This window comes from Corythoichthys intestinalis, chromosome 5 (genome assembly GCF_030265065.1).
Source record: "Corythoichthys intestinalis isolate RoL2023-P3 chromosome 5, ASM3026506v1, whole genome shotgun sequence".
In the NCBI taxonomy this organism is placed as follows: domain Eukaryota; kingdom Metazoa; phylum Chordata; class Actinopteri; order Syngnathiformes; family Syngnathidae; genus Corythoichthys; species Corythoichthys intestinalis.
The window spans coordinates 34,960,273-34,982,742 of record NC_080399.1 but is presented as its reverse complement, the minus strand read 5'-3'; the positions used below and the strand labels follow the sequence as shown (position 1 = coordinate 34,982,742).

General features: G+C 39.1%; 2 protein-coding genes across 2 annotated transcripts; both read right to left on the bottom strand.

Annotated features, from left to right (window-relative positions):
• Nucleotides 1-265: 265 nt before the first annotated feature.
• LOC130916775 (cytochrome c oxidase subunit 5A, mitochondrial) lies at nucleotides 266-14,417 on the bottom strand. The gene is made up of 5 exons (XM_057837740.1): nucleotides 14,248-14,417; nucleotides 13,241-13,357; nucleotides 3,482-3,603; nucleotides 1,475-1,588; nucleotides 266-1,395 (listed from the first exon to the last, which is right to left on the bottom strand). Exons 1-4 carry the CDS (start codon nucleotides 14,318-14,320, stop codon nucleotides 1,475-1,477), a joined length of 426 nt encoding a protein of 141 aa, XP_057693723.1. The 5' UTR covers nucleotides 14,321-14,417; the 3' UTR covers nucleotides 266-1,395.
• A 1,754-nt stretch (nucleotides 14,418-16,171) lies between these two features.
• On the bottom strand, nucleotides 16,172-22,436 carry LOC130916499 (ribonuclease P protein subunit p25-like). Its single transcript, XM_057837271.1, has one exon. It carries the CDS (start codon nucleotides 20,949-20,951, stop codon nucleotides 20,346-20,348), a length of 606 nt encoding a protein of 201 aa, XP_057693254.1. The 5' UTR covers nucleotides 20,952-22,436; the 3' UTR covers nucleotides 16,172-20,345.
• Between the last annotated feature and the right edge of the window lie 34 nt (nucleotides 22,437-22,470).

The window sequence follows — 22,470 nt, the reverse complement described above, 5'->3', positions numbered from 1 at the left end:
GGGTCGTGACGCAGAAATTGCAGACATTAAGGAGTGGTCTAGATTTTCTTTTTCATATATTTACCCTTTTAAACTTTTTTTTTTTTTTTCAATTTTGCTTTGTTTGGATCGATTATTTATCATCTAACATATCGGAGAAAATGCGACAGTAACAAAAAAAAATACAATTAAGCGATAATTATGAGGTAGCTGTCCGAGACTTTTTTACAGACACCATTTTTTTCATTGTAGCATAATTTGTTTAAAAGTTTTAAATATGTGAGTGAATAATTTTTTTAAGTCTTTTTTTTTTTTTAAACAAAATATGAGACATCAATTAATGATTCTAAGCGAAAACGACAGACATTTTGAACAATAAATATAATTAATTACCTACATTTTATGTCTGGGATGAAACAAAAGCAGTTGCGCGACGTCTGTAAACGGGGGTTTTTCAGGGTAAAACGGACAAATTAAAAATAGTTCGGGGGCTTAATGCGCCATAAATCTGCTATGGCAGCATATAGACATTTTGTTCTATCAAATACAACAGTTGTTTTGGCTTAAAATACAGCAGTTTCTTTTAAAGAGGAGTGCAAGAGCAGAAATTGCTTCAGTCTTGTGTTTTCTGCCATATACATATCCATATATACATATATAAATTCTCAGTCTTTTTTTTTCCTTTAGCTGTTTGTGCAGTTTTGTGCCTGTACGCTACATTCACTTACATCCTGTATAACTCATGGGGGCAAAGCCCCCCCTGTTCCTAAAACCTAGTGACGCCCCTGGTTTGGACACCCTGATAGAATATTGCATGCGACTCTACGAGGGTGCTGCATCGGAGCCACCGAGGCCTTTTCTGCTCTGGTAGTGATTTTACACATTAATGAAGATAAACGTCTTGAGGGTACACAGCCCTCCAAGTCAAAATAGATTGGACGACTACCTCTATCACAGATAGTGAACTAGTGAAATAAAAGTTGACGAAAATGTTGGTTATAGCTTTTCCACGTCTTTGATTGATTACAATGGGAAGCCAATGTTCCATTTGAACATGTTTATTTGATCAGTGAATGAAAACGCACTAACAGATGCAGTCGAATCGCTTTTTAACAACGTGAAAATGCTGACCTCTAGTGGCAACAAGCAAACCTCACGAAAGCACATCCAAATAAGTGCCGTCTCCCACAAAACAACTTGGAATACACAAATTCTTTCCAGAAGTGCGCAATTTTCACTTTTAAACCCATTATTCTGAAGTACTTGTGAGCTGCGTTACAGATAAATTGTCCTTTATTAGGTTCATCAATATTTTACAAGCAAAAGAACTTCATAAAGGCAAAATTAAATAAACAGATGAGGCAAACATGTAGGTACACAGATTCTGCGTTCTGAGGACATCCACGGCCACTTTACCTGGAAAACAAAGAAATAGAAGTTCAGTAAACAGACATTTAGTGGGAGAGTGATGAAAGTACTAGCTCAAAGAACTTACTTATACTTTGTCAATGCCAAGCTCTTCTGGTGTAGAAATTCCAAGCTCCTCTAATGTCGGCCGAAGTTCTTGAAGAAGGTATGGATAGATCTCTTTGTGCGGCCCGGCTTTATCCTGTTGAAGCAATTGACAGGACCAGCTTCACTCATTCACTCCCAGCCATTTTTACCGGAGCAAGGCCCTTCGCTCCCGGCCGTTTTACAGGAGTTTGACTGATTTTGCAAGGCCCACAAAAAATTCTGTTCTATTGCTATATAAAAATGGAACCCACCAAAAGAAAGATTGTTTCAGCAGGAAAAAAAGTTCATATCTTTTCCCATTGTTTAGAAATCAGCATGAGAAAATAGCTTAGTTGGAGCAATTTTCCAATTTCTGATGAAAAAACAGAGAAATTGAGCTTTTTGTGAAAGCATACATTTCAAACATAACTTTGACTCTAACACAGCTATTTTTCGCTTATGTGACATCACAAATATCTGAATGTTTTTCCGCAAAATAACAAACAACAAGACAAATAGAGCTTTTGATCGCAAAGTAACAATTTATTTACACTAGGGCTGTCAAAATTATCGCGTTAACGGGCGGTAATCAATTTTTTAAAAATCAATCACGTTAAAATATTTGACGCATTTGACGCACATGCCCCGCTCACAGATTAAAATGACAGCAGTGTCATATCAACTTGTTACTTGTGTTTTTTGGTGTTTTGTCGCCCGCTGCTGGCGCTTGGGTGCGACTGATTTTATAGGTTTCAGCACCATGAGCATTGTGTAATTATTGACATCACCGTCTGTCTCATCAAGATAGATTTTTTAAAAATCCTTCTTTGACGATGGTTTCCTTTTCTTTTCAAAACACTGCTCCAGTGTCGTTTGCCTTTTTTGTTCTGATCGTTCGCCACATTTTTCTCAGATTGTCACGCGTCATCACAAGATCCCTCCAACTTCCGTTTCCTGACTATCTTTCTTTACTTCCTTTCTTGGCCAGAGATGAGTTCTTACCAAATGCGCTACTGACCTCCAGTGGCCAGTTTTTTTTTTTGCTTTAAGATGGGTTTTGAGCTTTGTGCATTGTATCTTAGGTACATCGGAACCTATAGAGCAGGGGTGTCCAAACTTTTTGCAAAGGGGGCCAGATTTAGTGTGGCAAAAATGTGGGGGGGCCTACCTTGGCTGACGTCCTTTACATAGAAAAATATATTTAAACAAATTTAAGTAAGCCATTATGTGTGTCACATTGCTTTATTATTTATTTTTAATTAATAATTTCAACAATCTCGCAACTACCCTTTGTGGCGTTCTCTTTCGACTCTCGGGCTCTTGCAAAATACTGCTGCTGTAAAATTAAACTAGCTTCAAGTTGCTTCAATTTCTCGCTACGTATCTTCCCTGTAATTCTGTCGTACAAGTCAGTGTAGTGTGTCTTGTTTGGTCATATCGCCTCACATTGAACTCTTTAAAAACAGCGACTTTCTCCTTGCAAATGAGGGGGACACAGTTGTTGCGTATTTTAGTGAAGAAGTAATCCAATTTCCACCTATTCTTGAAGCGTCGGCCGTCGCAGTCAACTGTCTTTTTTTTGTTGATTGTCGCCATTTTAGAAAATTGGGAGTAAAAGGTCACACTGGGTAATGTTGTTTAGAGTGCTGCTGCCTTTTAATGGGTAAATGATGAGAAGCATTTAGTGTGTAAGCTATTTCATATGCTGGTAGCAGTGCTGCTGACCAATTCATTAAGTCTGTGTGCGGGCCAGACGTTATTGATTTTATGAAAGAGGCTGGGGCCCGGATGAAATTAGACCACGGGCCGCATTTGGCCCCCGGGCCGGACTTTGAACATGTCTGCTATAGAGGCCTCTTGTCAAAAAAAAAAAAAAAAAAACACGCAAAAGACTTATAAATACATTTTTGGAACACTGAAGCAAATAAAAATAGAACGTATTTATACGTTTTTGGTAGCAAATGAGTTAATAATCAGACAAATGGCGACAAGCAGCACGCCCTCTCACCTTGACAGCTTCCAGAATTCGGATTGCACTGGCCAAGTCGTTTAATCTCCGACAAGCTCGTAGCGCCGCCTCAATAATCTTTGGCTCGGGTACCAGATCGTAACCAACCAACGTGTTCATTCCTGGACACATGCATCGTGGCAGATGAAATGCACATTTTTCAACATGGCACACACTAATGAATATCTTGTTTCCTGTCGCACAGGGGCAACTTTTTAATGCAACTTCTTACGTGACAAGAATGTAACCATGATCAAACTTACACAAAACAACATGAAGCACTACTGTGACTTTATGGAAGTTTATGGCTCTGTGTGTAGGTCTCAGTCTTAACGCATTTTGTAGCAATCTTTGCTTGTTTTCTTGTGATCTCTCAATTAGACTGAATAATTTGGAAAGAAGTGTTGAGTTAGATTGCTGATTAAAACTAAATTGGCTGACTTATTCCAAAATTGTGTGGTTTTTTTCTAGTATGTCAAATTTTTTCTTCTCTTGTTTAGGGCTGTCAAACGATTAACATTTTTAATCGAGTTAATTACAGCTTAAAAATTAATTAATCGCAATTAATCGCAATTCAAACCATCTATAAAATATGCCATATTTTCTGTAAATTATTGTTGGAATGGAAAGATAAGACAAGATGGATATATACATTCAACATACGGTACATAAGGACTGTATTTGTTTATTATAACAATAAATCAACAAGATGGCATTAACATTATTAACATTCTGTTAAAGTGATCCATGGATAGAAAGACTTGTAGTTCTTAAAAGATGAATATTAGTACAAGTTATAGAAATGTTATATTAAAACGCCTCTTAATGTTTTCGTTTTAATTAAATTTGTAAAATTTTCAATCAAAAAATAAACTAGTAGCCCTATTCTGTCCTCAATGTGTGTGAGTACACAAATTGACAGATAGCGAACATAAGTTCCAAAAAGAAATCAGACGGTGTGGCAATGTTGCATGGGCTTTACTGAAGTCATCTCTTTTTGACAGGAGCACGTTTCTTGTATTTTTGTAAAACTGAAAATAACAAGGCAATGTGTCAATAACTTGCATAAATCACAAAATAACATAAAATGTACACACACGTGTCCATTTGAGCAGTAGGACTAGCCAATTAGCTCACAAGCATCTAACAATGTAACTGCATTTCACCATATATGTGAACAAATTCAAATACACATCATCAATAACTATCTAATGCTCATGAATATAAACAAAGGAGGAATATAACTCACAAGTGATGCATGTATTAGACACAAACAGTGTGATGGGGCTATGAGAACTGCCACTGAATACTGGATGCGGACGTTAGCTGGTCTGAATACCACTGTCTACTAGTGTGAGTTCGCGTCGACATATAATCACGTCAGAAAAGCGCGCCGAAACCCAAATAATCAGCTGCACTGAATCGCCAGCAGAGGGCGACATTACGCCACATAACATATGCAAGTCACACTCAAGCGCCAGCAGAGGGCGGAAAAACTCCATAAAACACAATTAACAAGTTTGCCTTTCACTGTACTGACATTTAAATCTGTCTGAGCGGGCCTAGTGCGTTAATTGCGTCAAATATTTTAACGTGATTAATTAAAAAAATTAATTAACGCCTGTTAACGCGATAATTTTGACAGCCTTACTCTTGTTATGAATGTACTATTGCAAAATGTACAGTGGTACCTCTACTTATAAACATCTACATACAGAATTTTCAGGTTAAGACACGCACGCCTCCACGGGAAAATATTGCATCTTGTTACAAACACATTTCAGGATGCGAAAGGCAAAAATACAGTATGTCTGATCCTCGCAGCTCCCAGAGTTCACTGAATGTATCATACTTATAGCTGCTCTGCCATTGGCTATTCCCTAGCATTCCTGGCATCCAATTGGCTAAGAGGGACCACGACTGTATGTGTGTATCCCAGCGTCCTTTTCATTCGCCCCTTGTGTTGCAACAGCTTTACTGGAGTGTATGAACTTTTATTCTTTATTCTTTTATTTTTCAACCCACACTGTGTTTCAGTGATCTGCTGGAGGCACCCCACCATTCGATTCGATTACGATTCAGGGTGCTACGATTTGATTATTGAACGATGATCACGGTATTGACGATGATCATGATTATCCATGCGTCATTCATTACTATGTAATGAAGTAGCCAAACAAATTTATGTCCATTATTTATTTAAAATATCGTAATGATTCAACAGGAACAATGGAAACATGCCCATACAACAAAAAGTTGCCCTTAAAAAAAGAAAAAAGTTTACAAGAAAATGCAAAATCATAAACCATTAAAGGCAGTACTTATTTCTCAACATGCCTATACAAAACAAAATGCTCTTTTTCACAAGAAGGTGCTAAAACATTAGCTGTTTCATACAGCAGTACTTATTTCTGTCAACAATACAATAAAATTTACACTGGTGGAATGAATTCCACATTTTCTGGAAACAAGTGTCTTTAGACATAAGACTTCTTTTAACCAATATACTTTGTTATCACAGATTTCTGTACTATTTCGCATGTTTGTAGTGTTACCGCTGTACTTAATCCTGGTTTTACACGTTCTGCATCTGGAATAACTTTTGTACAACACCAAACAACGCAAAACTTCAAATGGAATTAACACGACTTAAACCTACTGCTGGACAACTGAAAGGTAAAAAGCAATGACCTGTCTCTTTTCCAGTCTCGCTCTAAAAAATAACGAGCACAGAAGAACAACAACAATCTAATAATCGATTTTTGGCACACCCATACTACGTTAATCACTTGATAATAATAATATACTTTTTTTTTTTTAATCTTCCGACCCCACCCCGTAGAGGTACCACTGTAGTGGCAAATAAACATTGCAGTAATGACTGTTTTTTTCATATATCAGTGTATGTCAATACTTTTTTCTTAACCCTTTAACACCGAACGTGTCGGCGGCGAAACTTTTACCCATATCATCTGTGAAGCCTATTTTGCACTATATAGAACCTGTTTTGACCACAGTATATGTAAAAGCCAAAAACGCCTATGACCATATATGCTGTTTGTGTTGAATTGTCAAACATAAAACTATTCAGTCTTATTTGCTAGCATGTTGAATAAATATTATCAGGCTTCAAAACGGTTGGTCGAGCATGTTTGGTCGTCAGTGGGACATCAACATTACAAATTTTGACAAAAGATTTGGGGATTTTTTTTTTCTTTTTGGGTCCAAATATTGATTATAATTGGTCAGTGAAGAAAACAACAGTTTGGACATGAAGGTTATGATGTCCTGAAAAAAGGGACCCAACCTGGCCACTGCGAACATTTTTTTATTTGAAATATAAAGTTAAAATCACAGACATGCAAATTCAGACAAAATAGACTTAGGTGTAAAAGGGTTAAATACAGCTTGCACTTGTGTCAAGTACAATGATCGCTTCGACACACGATCTTTTCGGCATCCAACATAAAATTTGACTCGCTATTTGTTTCTACATCCGACGACATGCTTGAAATACGACAACAACACCGCAGACGGACGCACGGCTGATTTTTTTGCGAGAGAAATCAACACAGGTTTCAAAAAAGGTTGGTGAAACAAGGAAAACGGTGACGCTTACCATTGAAATGAAGATGCAAATTATAGAAAAATATTAGCGTGGGGTGCGCATCCGTGAACAGGCTCAACAATACATCTCCGCGGTCCCCCTCTAACCACCGTTCGCTAGTCTTTATAAGTTAAGTGACAATTATTATTGCGGTAACATCGCCAAAGAGATAGCCAGCTTTGTCAGGTCTTTATCATCTATTTTTATTTATAATTTATTTGTTTTGCTAAGTGTAATTGCCATTTGTAATAGTACCAGCACTATTTATTAAGGATTTAGTGTAAGTTTTCGGGCTGTGGAACGAATTAATGGAATTATAATGTATTCTTATGGGAAAATCCTGCCCCACATACGACCAGTTCGACTTATACAGGCATGAAAATGGGTCGGGGGTTAAAAAGGTGAGAAGGGTGTGGAGGAAAAATGTTCCGGTAGGGCTGTCCCAAACGACTAATTTTCTCCCGATTAGTCAGCCGACTATTTTTACAATTAGTCGACTATTTTTTTTTTTTTAATTACTAATTTAGCAATGAAATTTTTGTTGACGCTTATTAATTCACAAAAACATTTTGGAACACTTAAATTCTTTACTAAAGTACAAATAAACATGTAAATAACAATAATTAATCACACATGAACAACACTGAGGTCAAATGCTGATATGGCCTGAAGGATATTGGAAAAAACTATTATTGCAATTTTTGGGGAGTTTGCGATATTATATTGCGATATTAAAACGAGAAAATTTTCACCAAATAACTTAAATAGCTCCGTTCGGGATAGCTGCACTGTTGACGAAGAAAAACAGTTTGGTCGCGCCGCCTAGCAGGAGGGAGACTGAGACACTGTGGTGCTGTATGAGCATGAAGCAGAAAAACATGAATGTACAGTGGGGCAAATAAGTATTTAGTCAACCACTAAATTGTGCAAGTTCTCCCACTTGAAAATATTAGAGAGGCCGGTAATTGTCAACATGGGTAGACCTCAACCATGAGAGACAGAATGTGGAAAAAAAACGGAAAATCACATTGTTTGATTTTTAAAGAATTTATTTGCAAATCATGGTGGAAATTAAGTATTTGGTCAATACCAAAAGTTCATCTCAATACTTTTTTATGTACCCTTTGTTGGCAATAACAGAGGCCAAATGTTTACTGTAACTCTTCACAAGCTTTTCACACACTGTTGCTGGTATTTTGGCCCATTCCTTCATGCAGATCTCCTCTAGAGCAATGATGTTTTGGTGTTGTCGTTGGGCAACACGGACTTTCAACTCCCTCCTCACCCCGTGGCGTCAAAATAATAACAAGAACGGTGAGCAAAAATCCCAGAAAAACATGGGGGGACGTACTAAATGACCTACAGAGAGCTGGGACCACAGTAACAAAGGCTACTATCAGTAACACAATGCGCCGACAGGGACTCAAATCCTGCACTGCCAGACGTGTCCTCCTGCTGAAGAAAGTACACGTCCAGGCCTGTCTACGGTTCGCTTGAGAGCATTTGGATGATCCAGAAGAGGACTGGGAGAATGTGTTATGGTCAGATGAAACCAAAATAGAACTTTTTGGTAGAAACACAGGTTGATGTTTGGAGGAAAAAGAATACTGAATTGCACCATACCCAATGTGAAGCATGGGGGTGGAAATATCATGCTTTGGGGCTTTTTTCTGCAAAGGTAACTGGGACGACCGATCTGTGTAAAGGAAAGAATGAATGGGGCCATGTATCGAGAGATTTTGAGTGAAAATCTCCTTCCATCAGCAAGGGCATTGAAGATGAGACGTGACTGGGTCTTTCAGCATGACAATGATCCCAAACACACAGCCAGGGCAACAAAGGAGTGGCTTCGTAAGAAGCATTTCAAGGTCCTGGATAGAGGTGTGCAAAATTTCCGATTCTTAGATTATTCGCGATTCGGCCGTGGAAGATTCCAGAACGATTCACAAACATCCAAATTTCGATTAATGAAATATGCCAAGTAAAGCGGAAGTACAACACACTCAGCGCGCCGCGCGGTCTTCGGGGCGCAACGAGGAAGAACGCAGCGAGAGTAGCTAAACATCATGCTTCTCATTACCCGGCCCCTCGGGTAATGCCAATGCTCAACTCACGGCTCTAGCTCAACTCATGCCACGAGATAAAAAAACACAACAACATACCTGACTGCTGCCGAAAAGCTGCTACACTGTACGTCATCCACATAATGTAATGGTAGATATCATTTATATAGGACTAGATGTACCACTGATTCGGTAGCGTGAGCAGCACATCTACAAAAAGCTAGTAAACGGCCGCCATCTTAAAGCAGTACACTTCCCTGCAAGGCTGTTGTAGCGAACCTTCCAAGCAAACCTAATTAACTTTTTATCTAAAATACTCCTAAATCGGTAAAATATTGACTTGAATCTATCTTAAAAATAGTTTTAAAACTTTCACATGTCAAAAGTAGACAAAAGGGAAATTATGGAATAACGGGAGCAATTTTAACAACTTTAACAGTTGATTCACAACATTAAATGAATTGAATGTAGTTTAAAGCTGCTGTTACAGAAAGGGGACTGGAGTTTTTTTATTTACTGTTATTTTTGTATATTTGTTTACTGCTATATGTTAACTTGATACTGAAATAGTAGTTTGGTTTAGCCTGAGAGGATTTTTGAACAATTTTGGAACTAATGTATAAAACATTTAATTAAAAAAAAAAAAAAAAAAAAAAAAAAGGAGGGGGGGGGGTGCATCAATAATCGTTTTATAATCTAATCGGAGCCTCTGAATCTTAATCGTAATTGAATCGTTAGGTGCCCAAAGATTCCCAGCTCTAGTCCTGGAGTGGCCTAGCCAGTCTCCAGATCTCAACTCCATAGAAAATCTGTGGAGGGAGTTTAAAGTTCGTGTTGCCCAACGACAGCCCCAAAACATCACTGCTCTAGAGGAGATCTGCATGGAGGAATGGGTCAAATACAAGCAACAGTGTGTGAAAAGCTTGTGAAGAGTTACAGAAAACGTTTGGCCTCCGTTATTGTCAACAAAGGGTACATAACAAAGTATTGAGATGAACTTTTGGTATTGACCAAATACTTATTTTCCACCATGATTTGCAAATAATTCTTTAAAAATCAAACAAAGTAAATTTTTTTTTGTTTTTTTTTTCCACATTCTGTCTCTCGTGGTTGAGGTTTACCCATGTTGACTATTACAGGCCTGTCTAATATTTTCAAGTGGGAGAACTTGCACAATTAGTGATTGACTAAATACTTATTTGCCCCACTGTATGTTGTTTTTAAATTCTGATGATCTGAAAAATGGCACCATCAGCCCTAGTTTTTATAACTCAGTTCAATCCAGGATCTGCACACTTGCTGCGTTCATGAAGTAAAACAAAAGTTTAAATGTTGAAAAAAAAGGAAAAAAAATTGCACATCCTGCGATGTGACTATTGCGTATGCGCACATTGTGATGGCAATGTTCAAACGATGTGTTGTGCAGGCTTAGCTGATAGCATTTACTAGTGCGAAACAATGGAATGTGCAGATTCAGAACAGTAACTTCGCCTTTCAAATAGAGCTGGGCGGTAAACCGAAAATTTACCGTCACCGAAATTCTTCACGATGACCGACGTAATTTTGACCATGTCGGTAAATTCGGTAAATTAATAAAACAAGAAAATAGTCTTTTCATCCCGCTTTGACTCTGTGTTGTTCGTCTATGCTCATTCCCCTTTAAGAAAGCAGTGAATGTACTTACGTAGGGAGTCACGTGATCATCAGGAAGCCAATCAAACAGAAGCCCGGTAAGCTAACGCTAGCAGCTAATGCTACAAGCAAAACGTGATGAGTGTGGCTTAAGGGAGGTTCGCCAAACTTTCACCCGACATTTAATAGACTCTTGGTGGCATCCAGACGGGCTTTCACCAGCTGTCCTCCCTTGTTCTCACAATTTCCGGAGATGGTGCTTTCAGTGCTTTCTACTGGTAGCCAGGCCACAGGCTAACGCTAGCCGCTAACGCTAGCGGCCGCTAGCGGCCAACGCTACAAATGAACGTGATGGAGTCGGATAGCGGCTCTAACCTTGTCGAAACGGCTGAATTTAATGAGTGGATTGGGCATGGACTGCATCTAGCAATTACTATGTCGCGTTATTTTGTATCTGACTGTGTGTGATTTCTCTGATAGCTTATGTGATGGTAAAGCATTCAGCATAAAGCACAAATGGCCCCAGCTATTTTTCTGTATGTGTTTAATTCTGTGTCATTATTTCTATCATAAAATCTTAAGTGTTTCATTTGCAGAAGATCAATATAGCTTTAATGTGTGTCTGTCTGTCTGTCTGTTTGGGGGTTCATGTACTGGACTGTCTCAGAAAATTAGAATACACAATATTCTAATTTTCTGAGACAGTCCTGTACATTAATCCACCATTTAAAGCAGGGGTGTCCAAACTTTTTGCAAAGGGGACCAGATTTGGCGTGGTAAAAATGTGGGGGGCCGACCTTGGCTGACGTCCTTTACATAGAACAATATACAGGACTGTCTCAGAAAATTAGAATATTGTGTATTCTAATTTTCTGAGACAGTCCAGTATGTGTGCATTTATTAAAAAATGCACTGGGGGGGGGGGGGGGGGGGACCCTGAAACCATAAAGTAAACACTTGTATTGAATAATTATGTCACAGCAGCCATTAACAATAAATTGTCTTTTTGAAGTGTACTGTTCGAGCTGCAAGTCATTTGTGTTACAATGACATGTTTGCACAGGCATATCGATTTTGACAATGTACATTGTTCAAGCCATACACTCTGTTATAAATGCTCATACTTGAATTCTTATTGTTTACAATTCATTTGTATAAACCTAATGTCTAGACTGCATGTACATTTGTTAAATATATCAAATTGAATGCTGGTAACTAAATCAACAAGAAACTGTTAATCTGTATTTCATGCATTGATTCAGATTTTCAAATTATATAACAGTCCGCTTGGACGACTTTATCGTCATTTATCGTTATCGAGATAAATCTGCTCCATTTATCGTGATACATGTTTAAGGCCATATCGCCCACCCCTACTTTCAAACATGATTCAAAACAATTATTATAAAAGAAATGTCTAGCATTATTATTATAGTATCCTACTATATATAATAGTATTATAATAATTATAATATTAATTGCCAATCATATTCTTTTTTAAAAAGGGTGTCATTTTAAAGTTATTCTTAGTGTAAAATCTGAATTCTGTAGTATTATAGTATTGACATATTAGTATTAATTCTGAAGTATGTGGGAGCTAAACCGCCAACAACTTTACACTCCGCAAAAAGCACTTTTCGTCATTGCTTGTGGTGTCACTAATAGAATCCCCCCCCCCCATTTTTTCGTTTGCAAATGCTGTTAACCAGTGACTTTTCATGTTTGAAGTTTCACTTTTTAACCGCAAGTTTCCGTTTTGGAAAAGACTGCCAATGTTTTATAGAAGGCTAAAGTAAGTTGACTTTTCCCCCCCATTAGTCTCAGTGTAGCAATGCTAAGGTTTAGTGTTTAATATAGATGTGTTTCCTAATTTTGTATGTGTGAACCGTAATTCTACGGCGTGTTGTTGACCAATAAACATCTGGACACGACAACTGGAGTCTCATGTCATCTACACCCACACACGGAGTGATAAAACGCAGCCGTAAAAATTACCGCCCTCATTTTTATTTACCTTGCGATAAATGGACTCATTGTATATCGTGACAGGCTTAGCAACCTCAATAAAACATGTTGTTCGTTAGTTAGATGCACTTACGACCCCCCTTCCCCCCTAAAAAATTTCTCCTCGGATCTACACAATTCACGTAGGTCACCCTTTCTGATTTCAAAACGGCGAATTTTGCCGAAAGGTGAGTGATTTTCATGCCTGCTTATAAACAAGGTCCTGGAGCGAATTAACTTCGTACGTAGAGGTACCACTGTAAGTATGTATGTGTATATATATATATATATATATATATATATATATTTTTTTTTTTTTTTTAAACCAAAAAATTGAATCTTAATGCTAACCTTGACGTGGTAGTGAAAAACTGTTCTGGATTCTGCACCCAAGATGAGTCAAAAACACTAAGATCCGACTTTAAGAAAAAAAGTTATCTAATGATAATTTACCTTTTCTCAGCTCCCAAGCGTCGATATCCTGCTTGTTGAAGTAGGTGACCCAGCGTGCGTCAAACTCCTCATCGGTCTCCTGTTTCCCATGTGAATAGCACCTTGAGACCAACAAGCCTGTGATATGAACGACACATAAATAACATTCATCATACGGTTAACTGACTGGATGCCATTGACAGTGCTAGGCGTCCAATCCATTTTGGCTGGAAAGGTTAGCAGCGAACATTTGCACTGAATGGCACTGAAACATGGGTAGTCACTGCCAGTCCCTCCATGTTTGAATGAATTGGACGTCTATCGCTGTCAATGGGCGGTAATGAATTAACATAATGCACTTTTAGTGGCACGACAGAGAATACTGAAGGGCACAACGTCCACAGTGAAGTGTACAAGAGCAGTATGGTGGCTAGAGGAAAAATGAACCTTCATATAAAATATTCAACACAACAAAAACATTCCTAAAAAGACCTGTCTATTGTCCACAAAGTTACCCAATTCCAACAGAAACCTGCAGTGAAGGACGTCCTACTTATAGACTGAAGTGCCCACAATATCACATATCATATTTATTAAATTAATCAATAGTGAAGTCTACGTGACGTAAGGACAATTGACACCCTACATACATTTTGTGACATCTTGGTAGGGGTGATAAAGCAGCCTCGAGTTCGCTTGGTTCAAGGAGTTAGCATTAGCAGCACTACAACTAGGCCGCACACATGAGCCTTTCAACTGGGTCACGGCAAGGACACGGCGCGAACCGAGCGAACCAACCAGGCATTGACAAGCCAGAACGCCCTATTGTCACATTTGGAATGGCACTTAATAGTTTGTATCCCCACTCTTCTACGTGAAGGAGAGTCCGACGTTTTTAGAGTAATTGTATCTGACCAGTTAGACTCGCTAACGTGAACTAGCACATGAGCCGATAGGGTTATAGTTACAGTGATCAACCCTTTCAGCTCCAATAGTGACGAGACCTGAGAAATGATGGGGACGAATACCTTGGCAAGCTGGTTTCGTAGGGGTCAAACTCCGAACGCCGGAGAAAGACAAGCGGAGGGCTGCTCTGAACATGATGCAGGACAGCCAGACGGCGACCAACCGGTCAGTTGCAGTAGCAGGAAACTCAGGCAACGCCGCCGCCTTCGCACTCGACGACGTCACCAACTCCTATTGCGCATGTGCATTTTCCCTCGCGAAATTGATTTAGAAATCTATGGATATCATATCCATAAGGGTAGATGTGATATGCGCGCTTTGAACCAACAAGGACAGGCGTCACTGGCGTGTGTACTTTGAAATTGACAGGAAATAGCCATTGATTGCTCACTTTTCAACCGACTTTCAAACGGCTTGGCTAGTTACAAACGTCAGAGATGCGGTAAATATCGTGTATATTTAATAATAATAATTTAAATAAATTAAAAAAAAATTAAATTAAAAAAAAAAAAAAACATATATAAGCATCCGGCCTGGCTACAGTAGCATAGTTTGTCATCAACCAAGCTGCTTGTAAATCTGTCAAGAATTCAGTGAGTCAAGAGTATTTCACTCATTTCTTATACATCAACTACATTGGCTGGCCCCATAGAGTAGTCCCCCGACGCAAGATGATCGCCAACAACCTGTCTAGTCTAATATTTATATAATATCTATGGCTCTCATGTCTTATGATGCTGAGCTCAGAGCCAGTGGCGCCTCCAGAAATTTTTCATAGGGGTGGCCAGATGGGGCCACTTAAAATCTTGGGGTGGCCAAAACTAAAAGCCATAATTTTAGGTTTTCATTATATTATTGCTGTAAAAAGGTCAGGGGAAAACTATCAAAAAGACTTAAGGACATGGCTACTGATAAACTTTGGTGTATTCTGTAATATTTGATGTTACTAACGATTTAATGTGCATAGTCCATAACTGTCCAGTCAACATTTTGAGTTTTATTGTGTTATGTATATATTAGGCATAAGGTGTACATTTAACTAGGGCTGTCAAACGATTAAAATTTTTAATCGAGTTAATCACAGCTCAAAAATTAATCGCAATTCAAACCATCGCTAAAATATGCCATATTTTTCTGTAAATTATTGTTGGAATGGAAAGATAAGACAGATATATACAGTACATTCAACATAAGTTCTATATTTGTTTATTATAACAAAAAATCCACAAGATGGCATTAATATTATTAACATTCTTTCTGTGAAAGTGATCCACGGATAGAAAGACTTAATTCTTAAATTCTTCTTCTTAAATAATTCTTAAAGGATAAATGAGTTTGTATATTGTGACTAAATATTGACATCTAGTGTATTTGTTGAGCTTTCAGTAAATGATACTGTAGCAACTTAACTGTTCTGCCCAAATGCAGTGGTGCAACCATGACTGTGTGTGGTGGCTGCAAATGCTATATCTTCTCTGCGTTGGGTACACTACAGGGTGTTTAGAAAAAGATCAACTCCTTTGCATTCTTCCCCACGTCGCTTCCCACAATATTTATAGTTGCTGTGGGAGAGATGACAAAGCTTTTGCCAATTAAAAGTACGGCACCAATGAATGCTTGTATCTATTCCACTCACTTGACACTGCCGCTTATCTCTGTATATAAGTAACACAGCGCCATTGTAGGCTGTTTGCGGCAATGCGCGAGTGAGTCGTACTGCGACTGCGTGTTTAATTTAAAAATTTAATTACAGCCCGTTAACGCAATAAATTTGACAGCCCTACATTTAACAAAACAAAATAAATGCATTCATTTGGGATGAAATGCATAACTGATGCTACAACAATCTAATGATATACTGGCAAGCGGGGTGGCCAGTGGGGTGGCCAACCAATTTATAGGGGTGGCCATGGCCACCCCTGGCCCCCCCCCCCCCCGGGGGTGCCACTGCTCAGAGCTCAAGATACAGCCGTCAAAATCGATACCATCGTAACTTGTAACACTCGAGACCACATTTTCTAGTCGACTCCGAAAAGTCTTGGTTGTGGCTTGTCCACAAGTTACGGTCTCTGGAAAATCGTGGTCTCACCCCACACAGAAAAGTCAAATTTGAAAACAGTCACATGATTTTTTAGTTGAAAATTACTATTAATTTTAATCTTGTATGCAAAATTAACAGAGGTCAAAGTAAAAAAAACCCTGCATATTACTAAAGAACAGACTTTTTTTTTTTTATTGATAAAAGATGGGAATCTAATCTTTCCTTTAGTAAATTCTGTGTTCATGTTGTCAAAGAACATAATTTTCTGTGGTGGTTGAAAGAAGGGGATGTCTTGTGACATGATGTTTGGTAGTACTGTAAATGTTTGTGGAGTAGCATCAGCCACAGGGTTGCTTATGAGAGGTTACTCCACGATAATTGTTGTTGTAAAATGTGTTTGTCTGGGACAAATGAGTTTGGCCTTGTCAAAAAACTGTTTTTGTAGGATGATATATTTTCTCCTAAAACTATTGTGATAAATGCTAGAATAATTGATTTTTCTTTTCCTATTGACAGACTATTACAACTAATAAATTCGTTACCACACAGCAAGGTAAGGAAAGAGAGTCAGAACAAGGCAGTGTCAATGAATGATTACATGTAATTTATCCCACCCTGAAAAACATAATGGTTGGCCATTTTAACCAGCAGATCAGCTGATAATTCAATATATTAAATGCTCAAAGATAGTTTGTACTGTCGGACAACAAATCGATGTAGTAATTGTCGCGGCAAGCCTAGATGAGTTTAAACAGTATACCCAATGCTAAAAACTAGACTAGACCACTCATTGAGACCTGGTGTGTACATACAATAAATGGACATGACATTTTGGGTCATGTTGCCCACATTTGTATACCAAATGTTAATATTCTGGCCTACATTACCCAAAAGTTGATGGTATGCGGTCACCCGGTCTAAAGTTATGTAGATACTTATATATAATTTTTTTAAACTACCAAAAATAGTCACTAGCCCTATAAAAGGTCAAGTAGTGACCCAATTTAATTTTAGCATGATATAGATGGATAAATATGATAATCTCTATCTAGTGGTGGATGTGGTTAAAGTCACAGGTCCATAGTAAGATTTTGACTGACACATACCTTCCCCTTATTGGCACTTAAAAAGATAAATAGAACTATAGATTTATTGATTTACAGCACTGTATCGGTATATGTATTGCAATATGAAGTGACGCAATATGCATATTATAACGCAATGTTCGGTTTCCAGTACATTGCGTACATATGTTTTTAAGAAATACTTAATTTACCATTCATTTTCTTTGTCAATTTTTCCTCACAGACGCCATCTTACCATGTGATGTCACACGACAAGGTCACAAGCATGCATGATTGTTACTTGAAACAAGATGCAACTATTGACAATGGGTTATTGACATTGGATTGGGCATGCCCAGATGCAACTACAATCATCATAATCTCACACTGACTTTCACACAGTTGCTATAAATATCTAATACATAGGTCTAGCTATATAGTTATAGCTAGCTAGCTATAATTCCTGATTTTTTTTCAGTACGACGTAATAAACAAACATAATTAAGAGAATGGATTATTTTGAAATCATTATCATTTAACACAAAACTCCAAAAATGGCCCGGACAAAAGTATTGGCACCCTTTGAAAAATCATGTGATGCATCTCTAATTTGTGTAATTAACAGCACCTGTTACTTACCTGTGGCACATAAAAGGTGGTAACAACTGCCCGTAGTTAGCTGGGATAGGCTCCAGCACCTCCGCGACCCTCGCGAGGAAAAAGCGGCATGGAAAATGAATGAATGAATGAATAAATAAATCACACTTGCAGCCAGTTAAAATGGATGAAAGTTGACTCAACCTCTGCCCTGTGTCCTTGTGTGTACCACATTCAGCATCGAAAAAAGAAAGAAGACCAAGGAACTGTCTGAGGACTTGAGAAGCAAAATTGTGAAGCACAGGGAATCTCAAGGCGACAAGTCCATCTCCAAAGACCTGAATGTTCCTATGTCTACGGTGCGCAGTGTCATCAATCATCAGTCATACTCCAAACTCCACTATGGCCAAGACCAAAGAGTTTTCAACGGACACCAGAGACAAAATTGTAGACCTGAACCAGGCTGGGAAGACTGAATCTGCAAGAGGCAAAACGCTTGGTGTAAAGAAATCAACTGTGGGAGCAATTAGAAAATGGAAGACATACAAGACCACTGATAATCTCCCTCGATCTGGGGCTCCATACAAGATCTCACTCCGTGGCGTCAAAATGATAACAAGAACGGTGAGCAAAAATCCCAGAACTACACGGGGGACCTAGTGAATGACCTACAGAGAGCTGGGACCACAGTAACAAAGGCTACTATCAGTAACACAATGCGCCGCCAGGGACTCAAATCCTGCACGGCCAGACGTGTCCCCCTGCTGAAGCCAGTACATGTCCAGGCCTGTCTGCGGTTCGCTAGAGAGCATTTGGATGATCTAGAAGAGGACTGGGAGAATGTGTTATGGTCAGATGAAACCAAAATAGAACTTTTTGGTAGAGAAACAGGTTCTCGTGTTTGGAGGAGAAAGAATACTTAACTGCACCATACCCACTGTGAAGCATGGGATGAAAACATCATGCTTTGGGGCTGTCTTTCTGCAAAGGGACCAGAATGACTGATCTGTTTAAAGGAAAGAATGAATAGGGCCATGTATCGAGAGATTTTGAGTGAAAATCTCCTTCCATCAGCAAGGGCATTGAAGATGAGACGAGAGGAGATCTGCATGGAGGAATGGGCCAAAATACCAGCAACAGTGTGTGAAAAGCTTGTGAAGACTTACAGAAAACGTTTGGCCTCCGTTATTGCTAACAAAGGGTACATAACAAAGCATTAAGATGAACTTTTGGTGTTGACTAAATACTTATTTCCCACCATGATTTGCAAATAAATTCTTTAAAAATCAAGTAATGTGATTTTCTGTTTTTTTCCCGCCACATTCTGTCTCTCATGGTTGAGATTTACCCATGTTGACAATTACAGGCCTCGCTAATATTTCCAAGTGGGCGAACTTGCACAGTTAGTGGTTGACTAAATACTTATTTGCCCCACTGTACACGCACATATAATAATGAAGCATCTACAAGGACAACGCCAACTTGGTGATGATAATGCACACTCAGTAGAAAATAGTACATTATTTTCAATTGTACCCACCTAGACGCCATGTACTGTATGTTAAAAAAAAGTTGCCAGAGTTTAAAATGACCCTCGCCACGCTAAATGCTAATGCTAACGAGACCGCGAACGCTATGCTAGTGCTCAGAGCCACCGAGCCAATCATCATCGAGTTATATTCGATCCTCCCCCTCCCGCTCTGCTTTCTGCCAGGAAGCCGTGACAAAATCAGACAACTCGCGTATCATTCCACCAAATTCCAGTAACACGCCCCTTCACATCCCCAGTAACGTTAACGGCATCACAAAGATGGAAAAAGTCATTAATTAGATTACTCATTAATGAAAAAAATAATGCCGTTAGAAACACCGTTATTAACAACACTGGTTGCATTGTCTTGGCAGTCAATGACAGCTTGAATTCTGGAACACATGATAGACATAAGAAAATGCTGGATTTCATCCCTAGCGATGCTTTGCTAGGCAGAAGGCTTCAGTTTCTGTTAGCCTTTTATCTTCAGCAAGTAAAATGCTCAATCCAGTTCACGCCAAGAGATTGATTATTAAATTGGCACATTACTTCTAATCCATTCAAAATGGGAGGTATACAGACAGTGTATAAAAACTGTAGTCATTTCTACGCCTTGCATCTGAAAATTGAGCTCATGCCCCAATAATTATAGTCCTGAGCCTAACTCAAGGTTGTCACGGACTTCCTTTCCTCCGTTTGCCCGCTGGGATGTGCCTGACGTTATCGCTACTGATAACAGGGCTCAGTTCATCTCGACCGACTTTGCGGTGTTCGTTAAAATGAAGGAATTAAAAACGTCCAAACCACCTTATCAGGTACCCCCCCCCCCCACCTATTCCCCATTTCTGTTTCTTGATATCAATTCAAATTTACCTTCGTGCCCCAGAGTGGGAATAGTACAGAAATCTATTTGGAGGTAATATTTCTTTACTTTTCCAGATAGAGTCTCTTAGCTAATGTTGGGCACTGAGGCGGTCTGAGCGAGGTTTTGCATATCCATGTGCTATCTGTGGGAGCGCTGGTTGACCTGGGGGGCTGATATCCAGGCTCCTGGGGATTGAGTGGGTCTTTGGAGAGCAGAATACAGATGACAGGGACTGTCCTCTGAATGGTTATACCTGGTGCACTGTGTAGTGATCCTTTCCAAACCTCATTCACGGTCTTGTAGTAGAGCTTGGATACTTGGTGGAGTCCTTCCACTTTACGTTTGAGGATCTCCACACAGGTAATGGTCTTGGTGACGCCTCTGTCCGAGCCTGTGAAGACCACCTGCCTCTGCGGCCGCCCATGGATTTCATTCCCTTCTCCTTGCATGCGAGCGGTTGCGAACCGCAGTAGATTGCGAATCTTGCTTCCTTCTTTCACTCTCATGTGGAAAAAGTCTGCAGCAAGTCCTGGAATAGGAAAGGGACAGCTGTCTTCTGTTTGCTTCACTTTCCTGAGGTTGTTCTGATAGGGCATAGGAGAAAAAGACTGAATGGCAGAGTTGAGTGAAGTACTTGGACACATCCTTTGAGACGTAGGTTCTGTCATTGTTTAAAAAGTGTTCCAAAAAACAATTCCTTCTGCCAGTCCGCAGCGTTGAATAATAGGTGTGTTTTCCTGCAGAGTTCAAAAAGTGATCAGTTTCGCAAATCCAAACTTTGTCTTCTGCCCGTCCAGAATTCCTTCTCAGACAAGCGCAAATGACATTGAAAAGGGAGGTTTCTTCATCTAATCCCTCTAACGTGATGGAAAAGATGTCCTTGCGCAGTACAGCATGGAAGACAGCTGATCCCCAGAAACGCACGAGGCTCAGACAGTAGGGTGGTACAAAGAGCTCTTAAAGGCGCACGCAACATTTTGCATGGCTGAATTCTGTTTTTGCCGTTTGTTGGGTTTGCAAGGAAACTTCTGTGAGACCCTGAAGCTTCAGTGTGGTTGCTTGAATACACACAATTTAATTAACAAGATGCAATGAGGCATTCGGTTGGAAATTTTTCAAACTCCAATGATTGACCATTTTACAAATGTTTTCATGTTCCCCTTCCATTAAGCTAGTGTGTGTGCCATCCTTGATGCTTTTTTTTTGTCCTTTGCAGTATTTACCTAGAGAGCCATATGGTATTTAAGAAATGTCTTCCTTTTGGGGTAATTCAGACATTTGTCAGTTATTTAGTCAGTTACTCAGTTACTCAATCACTCACTCATTCAGTCGCCTGCTGGGCTGACCCAGAAAAAGAGTGTCACTTTGGGCTTCTTGTAAATCAATGAGAACATTTAAACCTTGGAGCAGCTATCATTTTTTTCTTCTTTTGTGAAACCAACAAAACAGGTTTGTTCGTAAATGCCAACAATGTTGGCGGGGGCACATTGGGGAGGCAGCTGCTCATATGGAAGCACAATGGTGTTATAATGTTGCCTTTCTGCCTGACAGGATGGGATGCATCTCCTGTTATTTGCTGATATGAGCAATGAGCACACTCTTGTAATTTCCATTGTTTTCTTAAATAAAAGCATGATGTTGAATATTTCATCTGTATTTGAAGATCATGTATAGTTCTGGTATAGATTTTTGTTCATTTGAAATTATGCACATTATAGCACAAAACAATTTGGATTATGGCTTACTTATAAAAAACACAACTTCATTGATGATTTCTTTCTTAAAGTGTTTTCACAAAACAAGTCGATTTTATTTGCATTAACTACCTTAAAGGAACACTTGATAACTTTCAGTTTTAGTGATTTTGGCAAAGCCAGTGGACAAAAGCAGTAGTTTTGCCTAATGGATGACCTGCTCAAGTGTTGTAAAGAAGTGCGCTCACGCCACGCTTAAACTGGATAGCCTAGCTTTTTCTCTTTTTTGTCCTTTCAGACAAAATTGTTCGTTTCTTGGATAGTTTTTCAACTTCTACCCTGATACCAGTAATTGCGTGTGCGCTCAAATCGACTTTCGCCTTTGTAACAAATGGGGAAAGGGGATAGTGACGTATGCCTTAAAGCAGGCTGCACATTTGAACTTTTTGTGTGTGGCAAGGTTCCTAACACCCTCCTCGAAGTTTCTTAGTGC